Here is a 26,148-nt window from a genome sequence, read left to right as displayed (position 1 = left end):
AGTGATGGCCGGCGCCGCGGCTCACTAGGCTAATCCTCCGCCTTGCGGCGCCGGCACACTGGGTTCTAGTCCCGGTCGGGGCGCCGGATTCTGTCCCGGTTGCCCCTCTTCCAGGCCAGCTCTCTGCTGTGGCCAGGGAGTGCAGTGGAGGATGGCCCAAGTCCTTGAGCCCTGCACCCCATGGGAGACCAGGATAAGTACCTGGCTCCTGCCATCGGATCAGCGCGGCCATTGGAGGGTGAACCAATGGCAAAGGAAGACCTTTCTCTCTGTCTCTCTCTCTCATTGTCCACTCTGCCTGTCAAAAAAAAAAAAAGTACAGTGAGTTAATGCTCCCTAAGGGGGATATTTTGACACTTATTTATATTCATGCATTTTTTAGTATATGTAGTATATAGTAGATAATTAAAAGGTATTTTCTTGTCTTGATTCCTGTTCTGCTGGCATTATGTTTGACTTATTGTTCCCGGCCTACCTTTAGTTCCATTTAGAAGACTAGGGTAGTTTATCAGAGTCCTCACTATTGCAGTTACCGCTGCTTCCTCCAGCTTTACCCACTCATTTTTTAAATTTTTTTTATTTTTGACAGGCAGAGTTAGAGACAGAGAGAAAGGTCTTCCTTTGCCATTGGTTCACCCCCCCACAAATGGCCACTATGGCAGATGCACTGCAGCTGGCACACTGCGCCAATCTGAAGCCAGGAGCCCAGTGCTTCCTCCTGGTCTCCCATGCAGGTGCAGGGCCCAAGCACTTGGGCCATCCTCCACTGCCTTCCCGGGCCACAGCAGAGAGCTGGACTGGAAGAGGAGCAACCGGGACAAAATCCAGTGCCCCAACCGGGACTAGAACCCCAGGGTGCTGGTTCCTCAGGTGGAGGATTAGCCTAGTGAGCAGCGGCGCTGGCCACCCACTCATTTCCTAGTCCCCACCCCTAGACAGCTATCATTGTCCTCTCATTTTATTCTGTGGAATCTCCATTCTCTTAGATTTTTCCCTCCCAATTCTCTTCCCTCCTTACCCCAGAATAATTCATCAGTTTTTGATGATAATTCTTGACAGCATTACTTAATTACATGAGCCAGTGTTGTATAAGGCTTTGGTTGGCTTCATCCATCTCTGGAAAAATTATTGCCACATCAGTTGGCCAAACACATCAGTTGGCCAAAGTTGTATCTTGTGAAGGGAGAAAGCAGGACTGACAGGGAGAAGGGAAGAGATTGCCATTTATCAGCCAGAGGCTGGTGTTGGCCTGAAGAGTAGAATACAAGAACGTTATTAATGTTGTGCAACATGTTACAACAAGCAGTGCACTTAGGACATAGAAGCTCAGTTAAGAACTTTTGGTAAGGACTGGTTTTTTTCTTCAAATATTATTTATTTAAAAGGCAGAGTTAGAGGGGAGTGGGGAGAGACAGAGAGGTCTTCCATATGCTGGTTCACTTTCCAAATGGCTGCAATGCTAGGGCTAGGCCAAGCAGAAGCCATGAGCCAGGAGCTCTTCTAGGTCTCCCATGTGGGTGCAGGGGCCCAAGCACTTAAGCCATCTTCCACTGCTTTCCCAGATGCATTAGCAAGGAGCTGGATCACAAGTGGAGCAGCTGGGACTCAAACTAGCACCCAAATGGGATGCCAGTGAAGCAGGAGGCGGGTTTAACTGCCCTGTCTCAACACTGGCCCCAGAACTGTTTCTTAACATGTGAAACCTGGAAGCCTCAGTTAAATCTGTTGTACAGAATTCTGTTTTTTTTTTTTTTTTATGAAGCCAGGCAGAAAATTTCTTCTTTGCATTAGTGTCACAAAAAATAAACATTTATAAAAGAAAAACCTGAAGCAATATTCTAGCTCTTATTCCTTATATAAAGGCAAACTTGTATAAAAAAACACTTTTTTTCTAAGGCTGTTTGATAAACATTTCCTTTGAGAGAAGGAAATTAACCTTTATTTGCATTGTTTGGTAATCTGAGTTTCATTCATCATTACTTTGTTGTCATATCTATCTTCTCCAGTATTACCTGAAGATCTTTATGCTTTTGCTTATAATCCCAAATCCTCAAAAGAGATGAGGGAAAATGGATGGAAACTGATTAACCCAACATCAGACTTTGAACGTATGGGAATACCCAACAGGTACTGGACCATAACAGATGCTAACAGAAGCTATGAGGTAAGTTTGTTATTGTTATCATTCATTTAGTGTATTTAATTAAAATGGCAGAGTATCAGCAAGCACAGGTTTGAAAAAAGAGAAAGGAAAGCAGTCATAATTGATCCTTTTAATTCAACAGTCAGCCATTCAAAGAACATTGAGTACAAACTGTGCTCAGGTAACTGAGTAAGAGATCTAATGGTCTAAAGCATAGGATGCTGTGGAGCACAGACGAAGGATATAAAAATCAGCCAGAGAAGCCAGAAATAGCCTGATCTTTAGGGAATAGCCTTTTGAAAGAGCTTTATCCTAATTTATGCAGGAGGAGAAGAAAGGAGTTCAGGATGTGAAGTCAGATCATGAGGGGATTCATGACCAAATTAAAGAAATTGAATATTATCCTGAAGACATTTGGGAGCATGAGAGTGTTTTTTGCTGGAAAGCAACTTGAATCTATTTGTACTTTAGTAAGATAACTTTGTTATGAGTGTGGACAATTGTTTTCTAGATGCAAACCAATTTGCAAATGCAGAAGGATGGTAAATGAAGTGATGAGAAACTGAACTAAGACAATGAATGCAGACAGAGAGGAGGAGATGAATTTACAAAAGATATTTAGAGGGCTGGCACTGTGGCATAGCAAGTAGAGCCACCACCTGCAGCGCCAGCATCCCATATGGGCGCCGGTTCAAGACCCAGCTGCTCCATTTCCAATCCAGCTCTCTGTTATGGCCTGGGAAAGCAGTAAAAGATGGCCAAGTCCTACGACCCCTGCACCCACATGGGAGACCCGGAAGAGGCTCCTGGCTCCAGATTGGCCCAGCTCCAGCCATTGCAGCCATTTAGAGAGTGAACCAGCAAATGGAAGACTGACTTTCTCTCTCTCTCTCTTTCTCTCTCTGCCTCTGTGCAACGCTGCCTTTTAAATAAATAAATAAAAGCTTTAAAAAAAGATTTATGTTATAGAATTGAAAGACCTAGTGGATAGTGGTTGTTAGCCTTGATAATGACCACAAGAAGGACATATGATATCCTCGATTTTAGACTTGAGTTTAAGGTAATTAAAGATATATCAAGCTTTTTATATCAAGCATCTGGGTCTTAATCTCAGGAAGGAACTGTGGAATGAATATAGGGGTCTAGGATTATATGGGGGGGTCCCCAAGACTATCCCTCAAAGTCTGTAATTCACTGGGAAGACACATGACTCAACATACAGTCATATTTATGGCTGTGATTTATTATAATGAAAGGATACAAAGCAAAATCAGCAAAGGGAAGAAGTACATAGGTAAATCTGGAGAAAACCTGGTCCAAGCTTCCGAAGTCCTTTCATAGTAGAATCACACAGGACACATTTAATTCCTCCAGCAATGGGTTGTGACAACACATGTAATGTTGTCTACCAGGCAAGCTTATTAGTGACTCAGTGCTTTTAGAATTTTCGAGGCTGCTCACATATACACCCTCTGCCTAGAGTATACCAAAATTCTAAATGCCTACCAAGAAAACAAATGTTCAACGTAAACCACATTTTTTTATACAGTCTATACACAGTAAGCCGCTCTTACCAATTAGGTAGCAGTGAACACCCTCCCAAAAGCCAAGTCCTCAGACGCAGCCAAGTGGGAACCTTGCAGGTAGGCCTGTTCTAAGGATAACAGGCCTGCTATGATAACTTTTCTGCACAGATTCATTGTTAAGTGATATTCCTGAATTTTTGGATCTTTAAGTTTCCAGTGTATCACTACCATAGTAAGACTATAATGACTTTCTGGTAACACAGTTTTGAATATCCACTAAGTGAGGATTAATGAGCTGTCACTTAGCAGGGTTATCTGTGAGGTGGCTTATTAGGAATGAGTAGAGTTGGGGTGAATTCTGTCGAGTTGAAGTCTTCTGAATGAGTTTTGAAATGCCCATGTTTCTCTGGATGCATATGGCCTTCTGAGCTGAGTGGAAAGCTCCATACTTTTCTCTTTGTATGACTTGCTTTTCCAAAGTCTTGAGTCCAGGAAAGGGATGGGTAGAGAACTTCTCAAATGGTCCTCATTCCGAGGACATTGACTAATGAATTATATAGAGGATTCTTAATCTAATTTGTCATTAATTATTTTTGCCTGTTTTTTTTTTAAATTTAATTGATGTAATATATATTTACAGAATATAGTGGTAAGTTAATGCATGTATACAATGTATAAGGATCAAATCAGGGTAATTAGCATTTCCATTTCCTCAAATAGTATGATTTCTATATGTTGAGAACTTTCAAAGTCTTCTCTGTTTGTTTATTTGATCTATTATTAAATGTTTGGGTATATTTTACATTTAAGAAAGTGATTAGAGTTAATTTTGCATCATCAGATCTGTCCTGTTAACAATATTTTGTTTGTGTCTCTTTGGAAAGTTGTATTTTGTTAACCACTAAGGGCTGATAAATTTGAGAAAATGTGTCCCATCTTCTTATAGCATATGTCACAACTAAAATGTCAACACCTTCAACCCCCAACTAGTGTTTTACAGACCATCCAGAAATGCATGAAGCAGTTTGCAGTTTATGAAGAAATAAATCATACATCCTTATTCTCTTCTACATGTCTTCTTGAGTTGATTTTTGGTTATATATGTTTCTGCCTATGATTTTAGTTAATCACAAAGTAAATTTTGTTCTTATATGTCTTAGTATTTTTCTTTATGGAAATTAAGGGCATACTTGAAAAAACTCTAAACCAAGAGTATTTTGTTTCTATTTCTGAGGAATGGATGATTCTGAATAGTAAATACCAGGCAGCTAATGCTTGAGTGATTGCCAATGCTAGTCTGTTGCTAGTAAGTGAAAAATGTAATACACACACACACACACACACACACGTATTTGTATTGGTTTATTTTTTAGATATGCGGTACCTACCCTCCTGAAATAGTGATTCCCAAATCTGTTACCTTGGGAACAGTGGTTGGAAGTTCAAAATTCAGAAGTAGAGAACGTGTGCCTGTGCTTTCCTACCTCTACAAAGAGAACAATGTGAGTTAAGCAAACTTTCTAATGAATACTAACTTGCCTCTAGAAGACCTAGGTTTAAGTGTCACTGTTCCACTTTACTAGCTGTGTGACCTCAAGCAAGTTATTTAACTTATCTGAACTTTGGACCTTTGAGCATTTTTGAGAGGGTCACATGAAGGAAAAATAGATATATACTTTGTAAATTGTAAGTATATGTGGCATTTTAAGTCTTCTAATTTGTTTCCTTCCTATGGGTTCCAGCTGGTAAGAAGTTGTGGCATGAAAGGAAACTAGTAGTATATTTGGGGACTATGGCTTGCCACGAGGATACAAAGGCCCTTGATTCTTTTCTACCAGCTTATTTTTTTTTTTTTTTGAGATTATTTATTTGAAGCACAGAGTTACAGAGAGGAGGAGAGAGAGAGAGGAGAGGAGAGGAGAGAGGAGGGGAGAGGAGGGGAGGGGGGAGGGGGGAGAGGGAGAACCTCTTCTATCCTCTGCTATACTCCCCAAATGGGGTTAGACAAGTAGTTAGGTTCTCAAATGGGCAACTGTTCAAGTGCTAAAGAGTATAATGATGCAATTGGGTGCCCTTGTGTCAAGCTATTAAAGTGAACAGATTCCTTAAATCCATATCAAAGTGTAATGAAGTCCATTAACTAATTATATCCAGACAAACTTGTTAAATAGCTATGCTGTTTTTATATTGAAAAGGCTTGAAAATAAACCAGCCCTCTGATTTATTATTAACTCTTGAAACTAAGGAATTCTGTTCTCTAAATCTCTAGATCTTTGCTCTCTTTTGAATTCTGCTACCACTGCTTTCCTCTGGTTTATAAGAGTGATATTACTGCAACTATAATAGTGGGCAATTTTAGAAAAATAACTAGCCCATCACGTATGGAGAGTTGATTTTTATTAAGGAAGCATTCAAGATGTGATTTTTTAGTAGTCTGATTTGCCAAGACTGCGTTGGGAGTCAGCCACATGCCTTTGGGAAGTAGGAGGCTGAGTCCAATATCAGTGAAATGCCTGGACTTTAAAGTCACATATCCCTTCAGTCATTGTCTTGAGTTGATTTTTCTTTTCCCACTACTTAGTAAACCTGGAGTCAAGGAGGATTTTTGACCAGCTGAGACTATAACACTCAACTGATACACTTTTTCCTTACAGGCTGTCATTTGCCGCTGTAGCCAGCCCCTGTCGGGATTTTACACTCGCTCTGTGGATGATGAGCTCTTGCTGGAAGCCATTGGCCAGACGAACCCAGGGAACCAGTTTATGTATGTCGTAGACACAAGACCAAAGGTATCTATTTGTCAGTGACTTCTCTGATATTTCTACTTACTATAATCCTTATCCCCACATATTGAGACTTGTAGTGTTATTAAGTCAGATTTGCGTATGTCAGACATGGTAGAAAATAATTTGAGCAAGCCATTTGGAGCTCCTTTTATAAGCCTGTCACTGACAAGGTACCGTGAACAACTTAGCTTTGCTACCTCAGTAAGACGTCCTGAGTTGAAGGTTCATTGACACATCTTAAATGTGTCACTAAATCTGTTCCTCAACCAGAATTTTTTGTAGTTTTCTGTGGTAGAAATTTACTATCAGAGAAAGAGCTTCAATTTAGACAATGGAAACCTAACTACTACCAGCATATCTTTTTGTAATTAATGTTTTGAGCCATAGTAAGTTAATAATATTTTGCTGTTTCCTGAAGGAGCAGGGATCACAAATCTGACTGCTATGTGATTAACTAAAAATGTTTGGATCTTGTGGCAATAACTTTTTTTAGCACCCAGTACTATTAGCTGATTACGTTTTCCCAATTCAGTGAAGTACAATTTAAATCTTAGTTCCAAAGAATAAGAACAGGGACATAAATTTGCCATAGATTTTGACAGTGGACATGGACTTCTAGCAAATTCCTTTCATCTTTCCTAGAGCTTGATGCTATGTGATTTGTTTCATTGTTTTCCCAGGCTTTGTCCCTTTCAAATGTGTATGTCACTGATGTCCTTAGATCAACCTAAATATCAGCTTAAACTTTTACCCTTGACCTTCAGGCTCCATGGGGGATTGTAGATGAATTTATTGTGCTCCACAAAGCAAGTAAAGGACTGAACCCATTTTCTTAAAGGTTGTCCTTTTTACAAAAATTCTAAAAAAGAAACAATTTTACATAAAATTTGATGTGAGAATGTGGTTGAGGAGGTTTTGTTGCTAAGTAGTGATTGCTAACCTGGGAGTTGAGAGCTAAGCCTAAGCTAGGTAGTTGTGGCTTCAGAGTTCAGCAGTTGGATATGCATGAGACTAAACAGTGGTCTTATACAGCTTGTCTGCCCCATTTTGTGATTCCCCCACTAGCTGTTTTCCAGAGCTACCTAGGACTGACTGCGCCCAAATGAGAAAATAATTTCCCTTTTTTGCTCAGGTATAATCTTTTACTGTTTCAAAAGCTTACTGTTTTATTTCAATGATAACCACCTCTCATATTCTGTTTAAAAATTTTATTGATTTGAGAGACAGAGGAGAGAGACTGATATCCCATCAGCTGGTAAAATACCCAAATGCTCACAGTGACTGGGCCAGACAGAAGGGAACTCAATCCAGCTAACCCACGTTAATGACAGGGTCCCAACTCCCTGCTGCTTTCCAGGGTCTACATGAGCAGGAAGCTGAAGTCAAGAGCCACAGCTGAAACTCAACTCAGGCATACTAATATTTGATACAAGCATCCCATATGGCATCTTAAACTGCTAAGCCAAATGCCTGCCTCTGCATTTGACATTCTGAGATTGGCAAGAGTTTAATCAAGTCTGTACCTTTTATCAAGATTAAATACCCTTAAAATGATGAAGAGAAATATACCAAGCTTCTGAGAATCTAAAAGATTGGGGCCTTTTATTCAAATCCAATATCAGGAAGTTCTCTTTAATAGATTCTATTTTCCTGTCTTAAATCCAAGCAAATTAAGACAGGCCTAGAAATATCTGGAAATCCCCCTTTTCTGGATGGCTAGATTTAAATATTTGGTAGAAACTATATTATAGTGATAGAAATTTGTTCTTAGGAGTTAGACAAATTTGAGGTCAAGCCTTGCCTTCAGTCCTTATCCTTGTGATCTTTGGCAAATTAGTTCACCTTTCTGAAGCTATTTACTTAGGAAAATAGTCCTTACCTTGAGGGGCTATAGTAAAAGTTAGACGAGATAATATATGTAAAGGGTCTGCCACATAGTAGTAACTCAATAAATATTACATTTTCTCTACCTGAACATTAATATGTAGCTGTTTGACCTCAGATCCACTGGATATATTTCCAAAGGGTATATACTGGCATAGGATAGTTACCTACCTTTACCTACCTGTGTTACCTGGCCTACCCAAACCTGGTAGGGACTAGTATAATTATGTTTTGTTTACTGAAGCATCCCTCATAGGAAATTTTGTTGCTTCTAAGTGGTTATTGCTTGCACTTCTACACAGTTTTTTGGTGTTTTTTTTTTTTGGACAGGCAGAGTTAGAAGGTTTTTTTTTTTTAAGATTTTCATTTATTTGTTTCAGAGGCAGAGAAAGACACAAAAACAGAATATTCCATATACTGGTTCATTCCCCAGATGCCCAAAACAGCAGTGCCAAAGCCAGGAATCAAGAACTCAGTTCAGTTTTCCAAAGCAGGTGGCAGGGACTCAAACTACTTGAGCCATTACCTGCTACCACCCAGTGAATGCATTAGCAGGAAGCTAGAATTGAGCAAGAAGCCAGAATTCAAATCCAGGCACTCTGACATGGGACACAGCTATCCCAAGCAGCCTCTTAATTGCTGTACCATACGCCTTCCCCCAACAGGAATTCTTTGGACATTTGTCATTAATTTAATGAAAGCTCACTGAAACTATCAGTGTGATAAAAGATCGAAATCGCCATCATGGTTCTCCATTTAATAAGTGTCTTGCATTCTAAAGAGAATATATTGAAACATTAACTTTATTTCTTTTCCATAAGCTAACATGAATAGTTTATATGCTTTGAGGTTTTTGCATTCCTTTACATTAGTACAAAACTACATATTGGCTACATATGTGCTCCTCCTGCCTTCAGAAATATAAAATACTGGTAGATGAGAAAACAGGCCCAGACAACAGACACTTAATTGCAAGATGACCATCATCATATCTTGGTTATTATTGTATTCATATCTCCTCTCTACGAATCTCAGTTACACCTTACCTTTCTCGGTGTCCTTTTAAAAAATATGTGTTTATTTGAAATGCAGAGTGACAGAGGGAGAGACAGAGAGCTTCCATTTGCTGATTCACTTCCCAGATGGCCACAATGGTCAGGGCTGGCCCAGGATGAAGCTAGGAGCCTGGAACTCCATCTGAGTCTCCATGTGGGTGGCAGGGACCCAACTACTTGGGTCATCTTCCACTACTTCCTAGGAACATTAGTGGGGATCTGGATCAGAAGCAGAGCAGCTAGGACTCAAACAGGCACTCTATATGGGATGCCACCATTGCAAGTGGTAGCTTAACCTGCTGTGCCACAAAACTGGCCCCCCAACTCAATATTCTTCATATGACCTAGAGATACTCTGGTTACTGCAAGCTGTATTCACTGGCTTTTAGATCATGTACCTTTATAATAGATTCATATAGGGAGATAGAGGAAGACCTAGTATATTTGTTTTATTTTTTAAAAAATATTTTATTTATTTGAAAGACAGAGTTAGAGGGAGGAAGAGAGAGAGAGAGAAATATTCCAACCACTGGTTCACTCTCCAAATGGCTGCAACAGCAGATCTGTGCGAGGCTGAAGCCAGGAGCTCCATTGGGGTCTCCCACATGAGTGCAGGGGCCAAAACACTTGGTCCATCTTCCACTGCTTTCCTAGGCACATTAGCAGGGAGCTGGAAGTGGAGCAGCTGAGAGCTGAACCAGTGCCCACATTAGGATGCCAGTGCTGCAGACAGTGGCTTAACCTACTACACCACAGTGCTGGCCCCTGTTTTATTTCATAAACCCTGCTTAAGAAATGAAGGATGTGGCAGCTATAGGATATCTGATCTGAAATAATAATTTTGAGCTGCCCATCACAAACAATTGCTTTCGCATCTAAAAAGACTTTATACTCAGAAACATGTAGAAGTTCAAAAATCTTTACAACTGAGAAGATCTAAAAAGAAGTCTCAGAATGTCAGCACCAATTAATTTTAAATAGCTACTCTAGAAAAATGTCAAAAACATGACTGCATGAGATAAATAACTTTTATGCTCTGAGAAAATTGAAATGTAGATACTAACAGCTGTCTTAACACTATTTTCAGCTTTCAGTAATTCTGTATTACAGAATGTGTCTTATCTGATATAACTTTTTTTTGAATAGGATATATTTTTAAAGCTTTTATTTATTTATTTGAAAGGTAGAGTTACAGAGAGAAAGAAAGAGATCTTCCATCTGCTGGTTCACTTCCCAAATGGCTGTAATGGCCCAAGCTGGGCCAGACCCAAGTCAGCAGCCTGGAATCCATTTGGGTCTCCCAGGTGGGTGCAGGAGCCCAAGGATTTGAGCCATCTTTCACTGCTTTCCCGGGCAAATTAGCATGGAGCTAGATGGGAAGTGAAACAGCTGGGACTTGAACCAGCACCCATATGGGATGCTGACATTGCAGGCAGTGGCTTAACCATCTGAACAGAAATGCCAGCCCTGAATGAGTGGGATTTAAAACTGTTCAGAATGAAGCACTGAGATTGAATCCCGTTCTTTCATAATCTGGCCTTTATTATGTCCTTCACTATTGCAGTTGAATGCCATGGCCAACCGAGCAGCTGGGAAGGGGTATGAGAGTGAAGACTACTATGCCAACATTCGCTTCAGGTTCATGGGTATTGAGAACATTCATGTGATGCGGAGCAGCCTGCAGAAACTCTTGGAAGGTACAGGGATTTCACCTTGGCCAGGCCAGTGGCCATGTCTTTGCATTATTACATAAACGACATGCTTGCCTGATTTGGATTGGGGTGTAACATAAAAAGCAAGCAGATGGGCAGCCAATAAATGATAAGATATTTAACTGTAGTATGAATATAGCTTACATAGTACTGAATTATGGCAGTGATGTTCTGGCAGAAGGACTAATGTATTCATTTTCATAACTCATTGAAGTCTATTTGGGTCTAGCTGCTGTGGAAATAATTTCTCTCTACAGAATTACTGGTATTCAGGGTGGGTAGGCCAACATAACTACTAATGTATTTGGAATTCATTTCTTCATCAAGGTAAGAAACCACTTGATTTAATGTTAGAAGAAGTCACTCTGATTTCATCACTGCTCATGAAATGTGGACCTCAGAGTAATAAAGCTGATATCAGACAACTTCGGTCGTTTGTCATCACTGCTTAATAACTGGGGGAAAGTAGGATTGAAGTTTAACAGTGCTTGGGTTTAGAACATTTCTCTTAAAACTGCTACACAGGATGAACTGATAAACCAACTTAAGAAGGGATCCTCAAAACCTGTATTGTTTCGTTAACTCTCTATTCTTCCTGTTTTCTTCCCTTTTGTACTGGTATAGTCTGCCAGGACCTCTCCCTTACACCACAGAGTGTATTTCCTCAGTCTGCATCCCTTTTACTGTATTTGTGTCCTCCTTCCTTAAGTCTCTTCTGTTTTGTTTTTTTTTTTTCTCCCCAGAATGTTCTATAGGAAGAAACTTTGTTTCACAGACTTTTCAGGGAAAAGATTGCCCTCTGCTGGATAACCAGTGCAAAGTACATAAAAGTGTGTGTGTGTGTGTGTGTGTGTGTGTGTGTGTGTGTGTTTTCCAACGTGTTGAGACTGCATAGGGCTTCGGGGAGTAGGTAGGTATGTGGGAATAGAAACTGATATTAAGGGCCTATAGTATTAGGAAGAGTGGGTTGGATTAGGATGGGTATTAAATATGCTTTCTAATCAGAGGAGATGTATTTTTCTATAGATGCTGACTCAATCTCTGGTTCTCTAAGGGCTTGGGGGTGGATTCTACAATTTGAGAAAGCAGAGGCTCATGCTGGGAGCTCTAGTGGGCTTTGGCCATAGTCCATCCCTGACTCCCTGTGTGGTTTCACACTAATCATTTAACCCTTCTGTGCCTCAGTTTTCCTCATTTACAAAATGGGGATCCACTTTATCCCCTTTCTTGATGAATAAACTGAGGTGATTGTGAATTTCAATCTCTGCTTCCTTTTCTACCTTAGTTTGTGAATTGAAAACTCCAACAATGAGTGAATTTCTTAGCGGCCTGGAGAGCTCAGGGTGGTTGAGACACATTAAAGCTATTATGGATGCTGGAATTTTCATTACAAAGGTAATAATCAGGACTTTTAAGAATTTGCACTGACTTTAATGATGGGATCTCCTGAGGTGGTAGAGTGACATGGTGAAAGACTATTGAAAAGATACCTAGCTTCTGGACTACTCTGCCACCAGTTTACTGTGTGCCCTTGGGCAAGTTTCTTTCCTCTTTGAGCCTCAGTTTCTCCATTTTTATAACAAGGTGATTGAACAAGAATCTAATGATATAACTCTTACGGGACCCACAGATTTCTTTGAGAATATGATTAATCCCCTCCTCTGAAAAATGCCCAACTATACATTAAGAAAATGCATCTCAATTTCAGGTTATCCACAGACCCTAGCACCTCAAGTTTAAAATAGGAGATCTGTAATGATCCTTCCAGTTCAGTTACTGTGTGATATATTTTTGTATTCTAATGTAATCGTGTGAGCATAACAGTAGATGTGAAATAAATGCAGAGCTGTGTATTGTATGGTTTTCAGAACTTTGTATACAAAGCCACATTTTTAAAATTCTTTGTTTAGGCCAGCCTCCTAATGCAATATGGGCTGGCTTTGTCACACTGTATTTATGCTGACCCACTTATTTAATTCTGACCTCCAGAAACCTGCCCTCTGTATCTTTTGCAAGATGATTTTAGGAAAAAGAATTCAGAGTATAGATTTTATCATCTTGAAGTTTTGTTTTGCATATTAATATATGAGAATTCTCCCTCTTTGCCCCACCTCCATTATTTGGTAGAAGTAAAGAAAAAGAATGACTTTTTACTCCTGTGCTGTTATTTTCTCACTTCAAGTGAGAAAATATGCATATACATATGCATACATATACGTATATATATGCATATGTGCATGTATATATGCACATATATACATATGTGCACACACATATACATATGCATACATATGCATATGTGGTTTCTTGCTTAAAAAATTTCAAGAATGTGTGTAATTGACTGACTTAAATAGCTAGCCCTAATGCTTTTCAGGTTCCTGGTTCTGTTACCTATAGTTTCATTAAAATGTTATTAATATTTACTATGTTACTCTGTCAGTTGTTTCAAGGCCATTTTTTAACCATTCTTTGCACCATTCATTTTTCACCAACCCATAAATCTGTATTCCCTTTCTGAAACCATGTTTATCATACATAAGAGAGAGGGCTGAGGAAAATTTGATAGATAGTACATCTCATAAATATTGGTTGACTTAAAATGAATGAAGAAAAATAGACCTGGAGTTACACAGCTCTTCTGTGCTCCCTATCTCTAGTAACACCTAGCCAATTATCCCAAGCTTAAGAATATGTCAGCCTTGAATTCTTTCTCTTCCCCTCCTGGAAATTGTCAAGTCCTATGAGCTTCAAATCTATCCTCAAATCTATACTTTTTCACCCCAATCTCTACTGCTACTTCCCTAGTTTAGATGTTTGCTGTTCCTTAGTGAAAGTATGATAATAACCTCCTGCCAAACTTGTGTCTAATAGTTGCTCCTCAGTGTGGCCTCCACAGTTATCTTTCTTAAAATATCTGGTGTTACCTTAAGCTCAGAATCCTCCGCTAGTTCTCTATTGTCTATAAAACCCTGTATCTTAATACATATTGCCTTTCACAATCTCACACCAATTTGACAATAGTGAACCTCTTGCTATTCTCTAAAATATGATATACTTTTCTTTTTATCTTTTTTATTATAAAAGCAATGTGTGTACATTGCCACAATAAACATTTCAGAAATATGTAACATAAAATGTAAACATTTCCAATAACTCACATACACATGTCTCTCTCTCTCTCATACATACACAAACACACACACGACACAGCCCCATGATACACAAACATCACTGTTAATAGTTTAATGTTTACGCTTCTCAATTAGTACTGTCCATTTTTAACTGTCTATGTAATAGAAATGTTCTTTCTCTACCCTGATTAATACAGTAGTCATTAGCCACATGTGAAATGTGGCTCTTGAAATGTGACTAGTGAGGCCGGCGCCGTGGCTCAATAGGCTAATCCTCTGCCTTGCAGCGCCAGCACACCGGGTTCTAGTCCCGGTCGGGGTGCCGGATTCTGTCCCGGTTGCCCCTCTTCCAGGCCAGCTCTCTGCTGTGGCCAGGGAGTGCAGTGGAGGATGGCCCAAGTCCTTGGGCCTTGCACCCCATGGGAAACCAGGATAAGCACCTGGCTCCTGCCTTCGGATCGGTGCAATGCGCTGGCTGCAGTGCGCCGGCCACGGTGGCCATTGGAGGGTGAACCAATGGCAAAAGGAAGACCTTTCTCTCTGTCTCTCTCTCTCTCACTGTCTACTCTGCCTGTCAAAAAAAAAAAAAGAGAGAGATCATACTGTACATACTGTTCTGCAACTGATTTTTTTTATACTTAATGAACCATGAACATTTTTCAAGTCAATTTATTCAATACTGTCTCATTCTTTTCAGCAGCTATATGAGGGTACATCAAAGTTCATGGAAGGGGAAGCATTGTGACTGAGCAGGTTTAACTACAATTTGGAACACCTGCATCACATATTGGAATGCTGGTTTACATACTGCTATGCCACCTCCAATCCTACTCCCTGCTAATGCACCTGGGAAGCAGCAGACTCTAGCTCAAGTGCATTAGTTACTGCTACCCACATGGGAGACCCAGAGGGAGTTCCTGGCTGTTGTAGCCATTTGGAAAGTAACCATCAAATGGAAGATCTTTTTCTTTGTCACTCTACCTTTCAAATAAATAAATCTTTTTTCCATGAACTTTTTGAAGACCTGTCCATATAATGTTCCAGTGTGACAATTTACCATACTCCCATGGTGATGGGGAATTCATTTCCCCCATGTTATCATTAACGTAGAAAATGTACCAAATACCTTAAAACATACATATGTTGATATTCTTAGAAGTAGGTTTTCTGAGTCAAATCAGATTTGAATAGATGTAGGCAAATTGCCCTCCAAATAGATAGCACCAGTTTTATTTCCCACCACCAGTGCCTATTTTTCCACATTGCCACATTTTTCATTTGAGAGTGAGAATGAATGAGAGAATCAGAGAGAGATCTCTCATCCATTGGCTCACTCCCCAAATGGCTGCAACAGGTCTCTCACACAGATGGCAGCAATCCAATTACTTGAGCCTTGACTTCTGTCTCCCTGGGTCTGCATTAGCAGGAAGCTGGAATCAGGAACCAGAGGTGGATATTGAACCCAGGCACTCTGACATGGGACACAGTCATCTTAACTGCTAAGCTAAGCACTTTACCCCCTCAGTCTTTATCTTGTCCAATGTGATAGGTGATCAATTTTTTAAAAATATTTATTTATTTACTTGAAAGAGTTACGCAGAGAGAGGAGAAGCAGAGAGAAAGAGAGAGGTCGGTCTTCCATCCGCTGGTTCACTCCCCAGTTGTCCTCAATGGCCAGAGCTGTGCTGATCCAAAGGCAAGAGCCAGGAGCTTTTTCCGGGTCTCCCATGTGGGTGCAGGGGTCCAAGGACTTGGACCATCTGCTGCTGCTTTCCCAGGCCATAGCAGAGAGCTGGATCAGAAGTGGAGCAGCTGGGACTCGAACCAGCACCCATATGGGATGCCAGCACTGCAGGTGGCAGCTTTGCCCACTACACCACAGTGCCAGCCCCGGTGATCAATTTTATATCATGTTTTAATTGGTCTGTAATCATTAATGAAATCAAGTGTCTTTTTTTCTTTTTAATCCATGACTTTTCATTCCATTTGGAGCCCTGAAAAAGAATATGGTTGCCACTATTGAACATCTGATACCACCTGAGGTATCTGTTTAAGAAGTTTAAAAAAAAACTTTAAACCTGAAAAACCATTTTCCAAATGTTTTTAAGTTCTTTCTTACCTCAACCTGACTACCCTTCTAGGAGTAACACTTTTCTTGCACACCTAGTACAAAGGCTATTCATTCTTTCACACCCATGAACCACAGGGCCTAGGGCAGGTTCAATATTCCTATTGCTCATTACAAAATTTCTTCCTCCTTTGAAATTTGTTCATTTAGCTGTAGCAGCATGTATCTCTCCTAGTTTGTCTCTGTTCTCCATTAGTGGCTTTGGGAATAGCCTTACTACCTTTCTCTTCATCCTGATTACTTCCCTTCATTGCAGGAGAATTGAACAACCTGCCATATACTCTATATTTACAGTTCTGTGAGGTTTTGTACTTTGGTTCTACTCCAGATAGAATGGTTCTATCTCATGGAAAACTGTATACTTTAAACTCCTCTTTATCCACCTTCTTCCACCTTCCTTATTTATCAAAACCTAGTGGTGTAGTACCTCGTACGTTCCCCCTTGGTATTTATCTTTCCACTCTACCTGCCTTAACCAATTAGTCTCTGTTCTTACTCTCTAATAAGCAATGCTGCAAAGAAATAAATCACATAGACATGTTAATTGGTGCTAACATGGGTTTATGGTCTGTAACCTTAGCTAAAGTCTTGTAGTTTTAGGGTCACTTAGCAGTTATTTTATATGTCTCTCATTGGGTCCCAATCTTGTTCTGTCAAACTGCTAACTCCTAATCTGTACCCTGCTTTAAAAACTCAACGTGAATCCTCATCTTTCCAGTATTATTCTTACCAACTCTTTTCGTGTCTCCTTCATTGCTTTCTCAAAGAATTAGGCATCCCATCTTTTGTGTAAGGCTACTCCCTCTGCTTGTATCCTAAATGTCATTCCCTCTTAGTTTTTTTTTTTTAAGATTTAATTATTTTATTTATTTTAAAAAGAAGGACAGAGGGAAACAGAGATCTTCCACCTGCTATTCACTCCCCAAATGGCCACAACTGCTAGGGCTGGGCCGAATCAAAGCCAGGAGCCTGGAATTCCATGGGTGGGAGGGGTGGGAGGGCCAAGAGGTCCCAAGTGCTTGGGCCATCTTCCATTGCTTTTCTAGTCACATTAGCAGGAAGTTGGATTGTAAGCAGAGTAGCTGGGACTCAAACCGGCCAATAGGAGATTCTGGCATTTCAAGTGGAGCTCTACCCACAACACCAGGCCCCTGCTCTTACTTCTTTAAGGAAACAACTCTCAGATAATTTCCTCCTGTTCGTTTTGATTTCTTCTTGCCTCAAAAATTTATTCAAATATTTTCTCATTTCTAAAGAACAGTAACTTTTTCCTTATACTCTTGTAGCTGTTGCCTTCTTTCCTCTTGATTAGAGCCTTGAAAGTAGTTGTCCTTCCCTATTAGCACTTCCTCACCTCCCTTTACCCTTCAGCCCACTGTGATACTTACCACTACTATTACAGTTATTCTTGCTGTGGCAAACCTAAGGTTTGACTTATCAAACCTAAGGATCACTTTTCAATCCTCATTCTCTTTTGACCTTTGCTTCATTGGCACTGTTAACCCCTTTCTCTTTGAGCCCTTCTTTTAGTCCTGGATTTAATCCATCTACTCCCTCCTGACTCTTTTTCTGCTGCTGGAGCTGATTCTTTACAAGTTGGCACTTGTAATACCCCCCTTCCTCTAAGTACCCTTTAAAGTTCACTGCTTGTTCAAGTTGTTTTTCTTTTCACTTTTGTTATATGCATAAACATCTCTAGATATACACAAAGTTTCTATTACCATCTCTGTTCAGAGAGTGGCCACGTCTATCTCCAGCTCAGATCCTTCCTTCTCCTACATTCCAAACCAACGTTTCCAGTTGTATACATCATATATGTATTGTATTGAACACATTGTACCATTGTATATCCCTCAACCACCTCAGATCCACCATGGCCCAAACTGAAATATTCTTACCTGCCTTCACTACTACCTAAAATTTGCTTTTTCTGTGTTCATTATTCAAACTTATATAGTACTGCCATCCATTTATCTAATAAACTACACATTTCAGAGTCATCTTTGCTCATCCTTCTCCTTTATCCCATATCCATTCTCTTATTTTCTCCTATTAAATTTTCTTCTAAAATATTTATTTGAAAGACAAAATAAGAGAGAGAGGCAGGAAGGCAGACAGAAAATCTTCCATCTACTGGTTCACTCCCCAAATGGCAGCAACAGCTGGGGTTGGGCCAGGCCAAAACCAACAGCCAAGAACTTCATCTGAGTCTCCTGCATGGGTCGCAGGAGTCCAAAGTACTTGAACCATCACCCATGGCTTTCTAAGGCACATCAGTAGGGTACTGGATCAGGAGCAGAGCAGTTGGAACTTCAATTGACACTCTGATATAGGACGATAGTGTCACAAGTGAACCATCTAACCCACTGTGCCATGATACCAGCTCCTAAATTTTCTTACTTTCTGTTCCTCTTCACCTTTTCAGCCCTACTGCTATTACCCTGCTTCAGTTCCTCAGGGCCTTTCATGATTTTAGTAGCTCTCTGACTGGTCTTCCTATATCCAAACACATGTCCTGAAATCCATTCTACTTACTAGCCACCACAGTGATCTTTCAAAAATGCATATCTGATCATGCACTTCTCTGCTTGCATCACCTCAATGGCTCCCTGACACAAGATAAAATATACTTTTTGGTTTGACCTTTGTCCTCTTGGCCAGGACGCTTGTGCACTCGCTTGCACACACTCTCACTTGCTCGTGCTCTCTCTCTCTCTCTCTCCCCTGCTTCCCTCCCTCTCTCCTCCCCCTCCCCTCACTCTTAATCTAGCCTCAGCCATTACCAAGCAACTTAACAGGTTCCTCACTTATGCAATGCCTCCGGCCTTACCTGTGTATTGTCATGTTGTTCCCCCTGCCTAGAATGTCATTTTCCTGATCCATCTGGCAAATGTCTGTTCACCTACCAAGACCCACTTAATTGTCTATTCTTTGGTTATCTTTTGTGTCTTTCTTGCATTGTTTAACTTACCACTGATTTGCAGTCATTCATTTTAGGTGTTTGTTTTCTTTGCATTCCCAGTGCATACCATATTCCTCTTGTATCTAGCAGTTCCTGGCTAGGTTTGTGGATGAGTGAATGGGTAAATTAACTAATGTTGTTTTCCTTCCTCTCCTGAGGTAGTCCTACCCTTTCTTTAAGACTTAAGGTTCTGTGATTCCTGCAAAAGAATATAGGTACTTTTCTTTACTCTGTAGCACCAGTTTTTCCACCATATGATAATTATTTATTTATCTTATTCACCTCACTAGTTTATGGGCTCCTGAAAGGCAGAAACTGAGTCTTTGTATCCCTGTTATCGAGCACATACCTGGCACAAAGGGGTACACAATTAAGTGTTATAATGAATAAATGAATAATCAATGTCTACAATTGCCACAATTGTACAAGTTGAAAAACTGCCCAGATCATCACATCTTGCTAATTATATGCAAACCAGCCAAAGTGGGTAAGCCCCGCCATCTTATCCATCTAAATTAGAAGGGTTTGTGTTAGTAAGACTAAATTACTGGGCCGGCACCGCGGCACACTAGGCTAATCCTCCACCTTGCGGCGCCGGCACACCGGGTTCTAGTCCCGGTTGGGGCGCCGGATTCTGTCCCAGTTGCCCCTCTTCCAGGCCAGCTCTCTGCTGTGGCCAGGGAGTGCAGTGGAGGATGGCCCAAGTCCTTGGGCCTTGCACCCCATGGGAGACCAGGATAAGTACCTGGCTCCTGCCATCGGATCAGCGCGGTGCACCGGCCGCAGTGCGCCGGCCGCGGCGGGCATTGGAGGGTGAACCAACGGCAAAGGAAGACCTTTCTCTCTGTCTCTCTCTCTCTCTCACTGTCCACTCTGCCTGTCAAAAAAATAAAAAAAATAAATAAATTACTGGAGGAAATCACTGTCATATCTGTGACTGGAAAGCAGAACTTTCTTGTGTTTTTGAGCTTGGATTCTTCCTCCTCCTCTCACCTTCCCCTGAAAATTGATCCTTATCTTCCTCCTAAGTTTTATAAATTTAAAACTCCCATTGTTTTCCTTTTTATCTTACATCATAGGTTGGATTTAATTTTCTTTACACATTGGGTAAGTTCTTCTTCTTTTCTTGCACACCATTGTTTTCTTTTTCACTCCCTATAGAGAATTCTAGTGTTATGACAGGATATCAATGTAGCCCAGTAAGACCAGGTTCTCTGTTCTAAAGGGATAGCATTTTGCAATCCTATTGATTAACCCAGCATGCTATATAAAAGTTGATTATGGTATTTTTTTTTTTTTTGCTTCTTTTCTTCTTAGGCAGTGAAGGTAGAAAAGGCCAGTGTCTTAGTCCATTGTTCTGATGGGTGGGACCGCACAGCACAAGTCTGCTCAGTGGCCAGCATCCTCTTAGATCCCTTTTATAGGACATTCAAAGGACTCATGGTAAGAGACCAAGCAATTGTATCTTCCTTTATTCGAGGGAAAGATCACTCAAAAAAGAACTTTCAGCCAACTGTTTTTTTTTTAATAAGAATAAGCTCTAAATATACAAAATAGTTCTTTTTCACTTTAGCTTATTTTCCATTAATTGAGGTATGTACAGTCTGTGTACTTTCTGTTGTACATTCAACATACATTCTTACCTATCATATATCATAGATTGTATATAATAGGCTGCTCTAAGCGGGTAAGAAAGTCTCAAAAAGTTTGTAAAGTTGATGAATGACTGTTAAATAGACTGATTGGTTCATCATCTTTAACAGCTCATCTGTTTGAATGTCAGGCTCATGACAGTTTTCTGGTGCAGGATCCAAGGCTTCTTAGTTGATCTTTCTAAGAAGCAGAACTCACAATAGCAGTTTCTAGTCATTTCTTAAATTTTCTAAATGGTTGAAATTGTTTTGTTCTTAGTACTAATCCAAATGTTGCCTTTGGGTTTCATTTAATATCATGCTTATCAGGATTTCATTTAGTTATGGTTCAATAGTTTGTCAGACTTCATGTAAAAGTCAAAAGAAATGTGACACTGGATATAAATCCAGAATAATTTCTCCTGAGAGAACTAAAAACTTGAAGGTAGCCTATACAGGCCTATAAATGAAATCCAAGTTACTTAGTTATCATTTGGGATCATTTCAACCATTTCAGCAATGTTTTTTTGATGTTCTTGTGTGTATGGTTAATTCATTTTATGATTTTCCTAATGCAAACTTTTCTTTTTTTTATAAAAATGAAGATCCTAATAGAGAAGGAATGGATATCCATGGGTCACAAGTTTTCTGAAAGGTAAAAATATCTTCATTTTCACTGAAGGAGCTAAGGAGAGTTCATAAAAAAATCCAACATGCTCTTGTGTAGGAAGGAACAGGAAGTTGAATGTGGCAAAAGTCATCTTTTCATCAAGCAACAAATATTCCAGGCACTATGCTAAGACACAGAATGTCATCTCTGCTTTGAAGGAGTACAAGTAATTATATCAAGTAGTTAAATAGTTCAGGAAAAGCAAGGCATCATAGGCCACAGAGGAAAAGCACTTAACTCCACATGAAAAAGTCAGGGTAGGCTTCCAGGAGGCAATATTTAAGGATGGATTTTTAGAGATGAATAGGAATTTGATAAGCAGAACAGTGGAATGAGGAGGGCATTCAGGTAGAGACTAGCATCTAAGGTAATGTACCATTTAACCTTTTGTAAGTGAACAGACAGTTGTAGATACCTGTTCTGTAATAAGGGGTTGGGAGCAAGGGCTTACATTTACCTACTGACTGACATAAGAAGCCTAAAGCTTTGTCTATGTTAGCAAAAAAATAAATATTTACCAACTATCTAATAGTGTACTATATGCTATATCAGACACTGAGCTGATCCCAAAGGCAAGTAAAATGTGAGATTTACTTTAAGAATATTATAATTCAGGTCTAATTCTCCCCCATTGATTTTCATCCATTTAATTTAATTTGATGGCCACATACTAGCCATTTGGGTCCATCTATTCATCCTTTTTTTTCATCAGCAAACTTTGGGCCAGTTAATATGTCAGGTATTGAGGAGACTGAATTGAATCAGATATGGCCCTGTCCCTTCTTTTAAGAAAAAGAAAATCACTGATGACAGTATAGTATGATAAGTGCTAAGACAGAGAAAAACATAAACAAAGGAATCTTACCTATTCTTGGGTAAAGAAGGCATCTAGGAATAGGTCACATTTTAACTGAGCTTTAAAGTATGAGTTGGAGTTAGTTAGAAAGGGGGAAAACATTGCAGAACTGATGTGTGTGAAACTCTAAAGGCTAAAGCTGTGAAATATTTGAGGTGCTACAAACCATGCTTTGTAGTTGAGTCATAGGTTACATAGGGAGAGTAGAGGAAATGGGACCAATGAGGAGATCATTGAAAACTCTACATTTTTCTTTCTTTTTTTTAAGCTAAAAGGTTTGAATGTTTTTATATGCATAGCAAAACTACATTGGAGGACTTAGAATAGGGCAGTAATATGGTGATCAGATCCATATTTTAGAAATATCCCTTTTGCAGCAGTGTGGAAGACTGTGACTGTAAGCAAGGGGATGAATTAAAAAAAATAAGCAAAACTGATGAGGTTCTGGAAAAAGAGGCAATATATCAGATACAAGGATATTCAGGAAGTAAAACTGACTAAACCAGGAAATGAGAGAAAAACTCAAATAGAACTTTGAAGTTTCTGCCTTATGTAGCTAAGTTTACTGAGATGGAGAATATAGTCTGATACAGGGCAGGTTTGAGCGGAAGGATGGTTTTGGTTTGTGACTTATCTGGTATAGGACATCCAAAAGGAGATATCCAGTAAGGAGACTATTCAGTATTGATCTGGAGCTGACCAGTTGTGGATTAGGCAGAAAGGTTTAGAGATTTGAGAGTTATCTGCATTCAAGAGGTAGCTTAAGCCATGGATTTGGATAAGATAACTCCAAAAGTTATATATAGACGAAGAGCCCAGGGACTGGACAGAGCCTTGGATAATACTGACACCTGAAAGTCTAGTGAAGAAAGGAGCCCATGAAGGTGATTATGAAAGAGTGATTAGTGAGGTAAAATTAAATCTAAGGAAAACAAAAAGTAAGAGACAAAAACTTTGAGTAGTCAGTAGTGTCATGTGCTTCAGCATAACCTAGATTATCAACTAGCTATATGCAGGTTTTCATGATCTGTAGTGATAACCAGTTGAGTAAAATGGTGAAAGTAGAAGCCAAATGGCAGTGAATCAGAGGTGTGAGCAACAGAGGAGGAAATAGAATATGAGTATGTAACTCTCTTTCCAAGAATCTTGGCTCTGAAGGGGATAGAAGAGGAGTGATACCTAGATAAGGGTTTTGCATTTGAGCAAGTGTATTTCAAGATAGGAACAATCTGAGCAGTTTTTTGCACTGAGAATAGAGAAACGTTAAAGAAGCTGAGGTTGTAAGTTATGAAAGAGACATTGAGTCTTTGACAGAGCAAAGTTTTGAGGGAAAGGAGAGGGGAAAACTCCAGTCCATGTGAAAAGATTATCTTGAGCTATAACCAAGAAAACGTCTTCTGTGGAGACTGGATAGAAAGAGAAGTAGAGAAGCAACCAAAGGGCAAGCATTAGAGACGGAAGTTAGATTTTTTTTTTTACTTGATGGCCTTGATCTTTTTTCAATGAACTGTAGACAATGGTGTGAAGGAAGATGTGAAATGTGTTAGAGGTTTGAGAATATAGCTTAAAATTTGCAAGAGATGTAAGGGTAAAGAGTAAATAGTGTCAACTACATACATGAAGATTACTTAGCAGCAATTAAGTTTCAGCTGAATATAGAGACTTATTTTTTAAGAAGAAATAAAGGCCTAAAATATTATTTACTTGAAAGAATTACAGAGAGAGAGGGGGAGAGAGAGAGAGAGCTTCCATCCACTGGTTCATTCCCCAGGTGGCTGCAACAGACAGGGAGAGGGAGAGAGGGAGAGAGGGAGAGAGGGAGAGAGGGAGAGAGGGAGAGGGAGAGGGAGGGAGGGAGGGAGGGAGGGAGAGAGAGAGAGAGAGAGAGAAAGAAAGAGAAAAAGAAAGGGAGGAGGGGAGGGAGGAAAGAGGAAGGAAGGAAGGAAGGAAGGAAGGAAGGAAGGAAGGAAGGAAGGAAGGAAGGAAGGAAGGAAGGAAGGAAGGAAGGAAGGAAGGAAGGAAAGATTGATCTTCCATTCAAGATGTCTGCAACGGACAGGGATGAGTCAGGCCTAAGTCATGAGCTTCATCCATGTCTCCCACATGGGTGGCAGGAGGCCAAGCGCTTGGGCCATCACAAGCAGCAGCTTTCTCCTCTACACCACAATGCCAACCCTGAGACTTAATTTTAAATGGCATAAATTTGTATGGTTTTGTAATATTTTTAAGCATCATTCATTGGTCAGGATTGGGAGCAAAACCAGCTTTCTTTCTTTTTTTTAATTTTTTTAACTTTTATTTAATGAATATAAATTTCCAAAGTACAGAATATTGATTACAATGGCTTCCCCCCCATAACGTCCCTCCAACCCACAACCCTCCCCTTCTCCACTCCCTCTCCCCTTCCATTCATATCAAGATTCATTTTCGATTCTCTTTATATACAGAAGATCAGTTTAGCATACATTAAATAAAGATTTCAACAGTTTGCTCCCACACAGAAACATAAAGTGAAAAATACTGTTTGAGTACTAGTTATAGCATTAAATCACAATGTACAGCACACTAAGGACAAAGATCCTACATGAGGATCCTACATGAGGACAGTGACTCCTGTTGTTGACTTAACAAATTGACACTCTTGTTTATGGCATCAGTAATCACCCTAGGCTCTTGTCATGAGCTGCCAAGGCTATGGAAGCCCCCTGAGTTCACTGATTCTGATCATTTTTAGACAAGGCCATGGTCAAAGTGGAAGTTCTCTCCTCCCTTCAGAGAAAGGTACCTCCTTCTTTGATGACCCATTCTCTCCACTGGGATCTCACTCGTGGAGATCTTTCATTTAGGCAAAACCAGCTTTCTAGACTGATGCTACAGTTGGATTTTTAAGGAGAATAATGACAAGAAAGGCCAGAAAATTGAAGCAAATGGGGAGAAAGTAGTCAGTGGAATAGACCATGAAGTCTAGGCTTGATCCAGAAGAAGGAAAACCTATAGGAATCTAGTAGGTGGAGAGGTCCTGAGATGAGGTAAGAAGATGATCAGTCTTTGGCAATATAATAATATGAGGATACTTCAAAAGTTTGTGTAAAAATGGAATTGAAAGTTAAGTTTATTTTGGTATAAAATATTTGAAATCCATGCATAGTTTTTATTTTAGTAATACACATTTTCCTTGAACTTTTTGAAGACCCCCTCATATGGTGTTCAGAGTGAGATATTTAGATTAAGATTTCAAAAGTGGGGTAAGAACTTCTATATGGCTTCAAGAACCAGCCTATGACTATGCATTCAGGAAGATGAGATAGAGTAGATCAGTGAAGAGAATCGGATTTGAGTCACTTAAGGAACCAGTTATTTAAGCCAGTGTAGGTGGCCATCTCCATCAACACCAAAGATAAATAATTCAGAGTCAGATTCTTCAAAGAATGTTGGGGAGTGACCCACAGGTTTGTGGAAGAGAACATTGAGGAAGGGGAAGGTAAATAAGCTAAACACATGACCCATAATGTACACACACACACGTATATATACACATACATACACATATGAATGAAGTGTTTTTAGAAATGTGAAAGGGGTGGTAGCTTTGAAGCATCAATAGGAACAAGGAGAAAGCTGATCCCCATCCGTGCCCTGTTTTAGGATCATGGTATCTGGAAGG

General features: G+C 39.9%; 1 protein-coding gene across 8 annotated transcripts in view; it reads left to right on the top strand.

Moving 5' to 3' along the window:
• MTMR8 (myotubularin related protein 8) overlaps positions 1-26,148 on the top strand; it is a 134,288-nt gene that overhangs the window by 63,843 nt on the left and 44,297 nt on the right. For all 8 annotated transcript variants that reach the window (XM_089323756.1, XM_051827744.3, XM_089323755.1 and 5 more), the window contains 7 exons: positions 2,007-2,164; positions 5,043-5,171; positions 6,324-6,458; positions 10,959-11,091; positions 12,392-12,501; positions 20,645-20,770; positions 21,564-21,613. In XM_089323756.1, the coding sequence (XP_089179882.1) occupies positions 2,007-2,164; positions 5,043-5,171; positions 6,324-6,458; positions 10,959-11,091; positions 12,392-12,501; positions 20,645-20,770; positions 21,564-21,613 (841 nt within the window). The remainder of the gene's footprint in view (positions 1-2,006; positions 2,165-5,042; positions 5,172-6,323; positions 6,459-10,958; positions 11,092-12,391; positions 12,502-20,644; positions 20,771-21,563; positions 21,614-26,148) is intronic.

The sequence above is a fragment of the Oryctolagus cuniculus genome, chromosome X, assembly GCF_051225735.1.
Source record: "Oryctolagus cuniculus isolate XC-2025 breed Fujian yellow rabbit chromosome X, ASM5122573v1, whole genome shotgun sequence".
Classification (NCBI taxonomy): domain Eukaryota; kingdom Metazoa; phylum Chordata; class Mammalia; order Lagomorpha; family Leporidae; genus Oryctolagus; species Oryctolagus cuniculus.
This window is presented reverse-complemented; position numbering and strand designations above follow the sequence as displayed.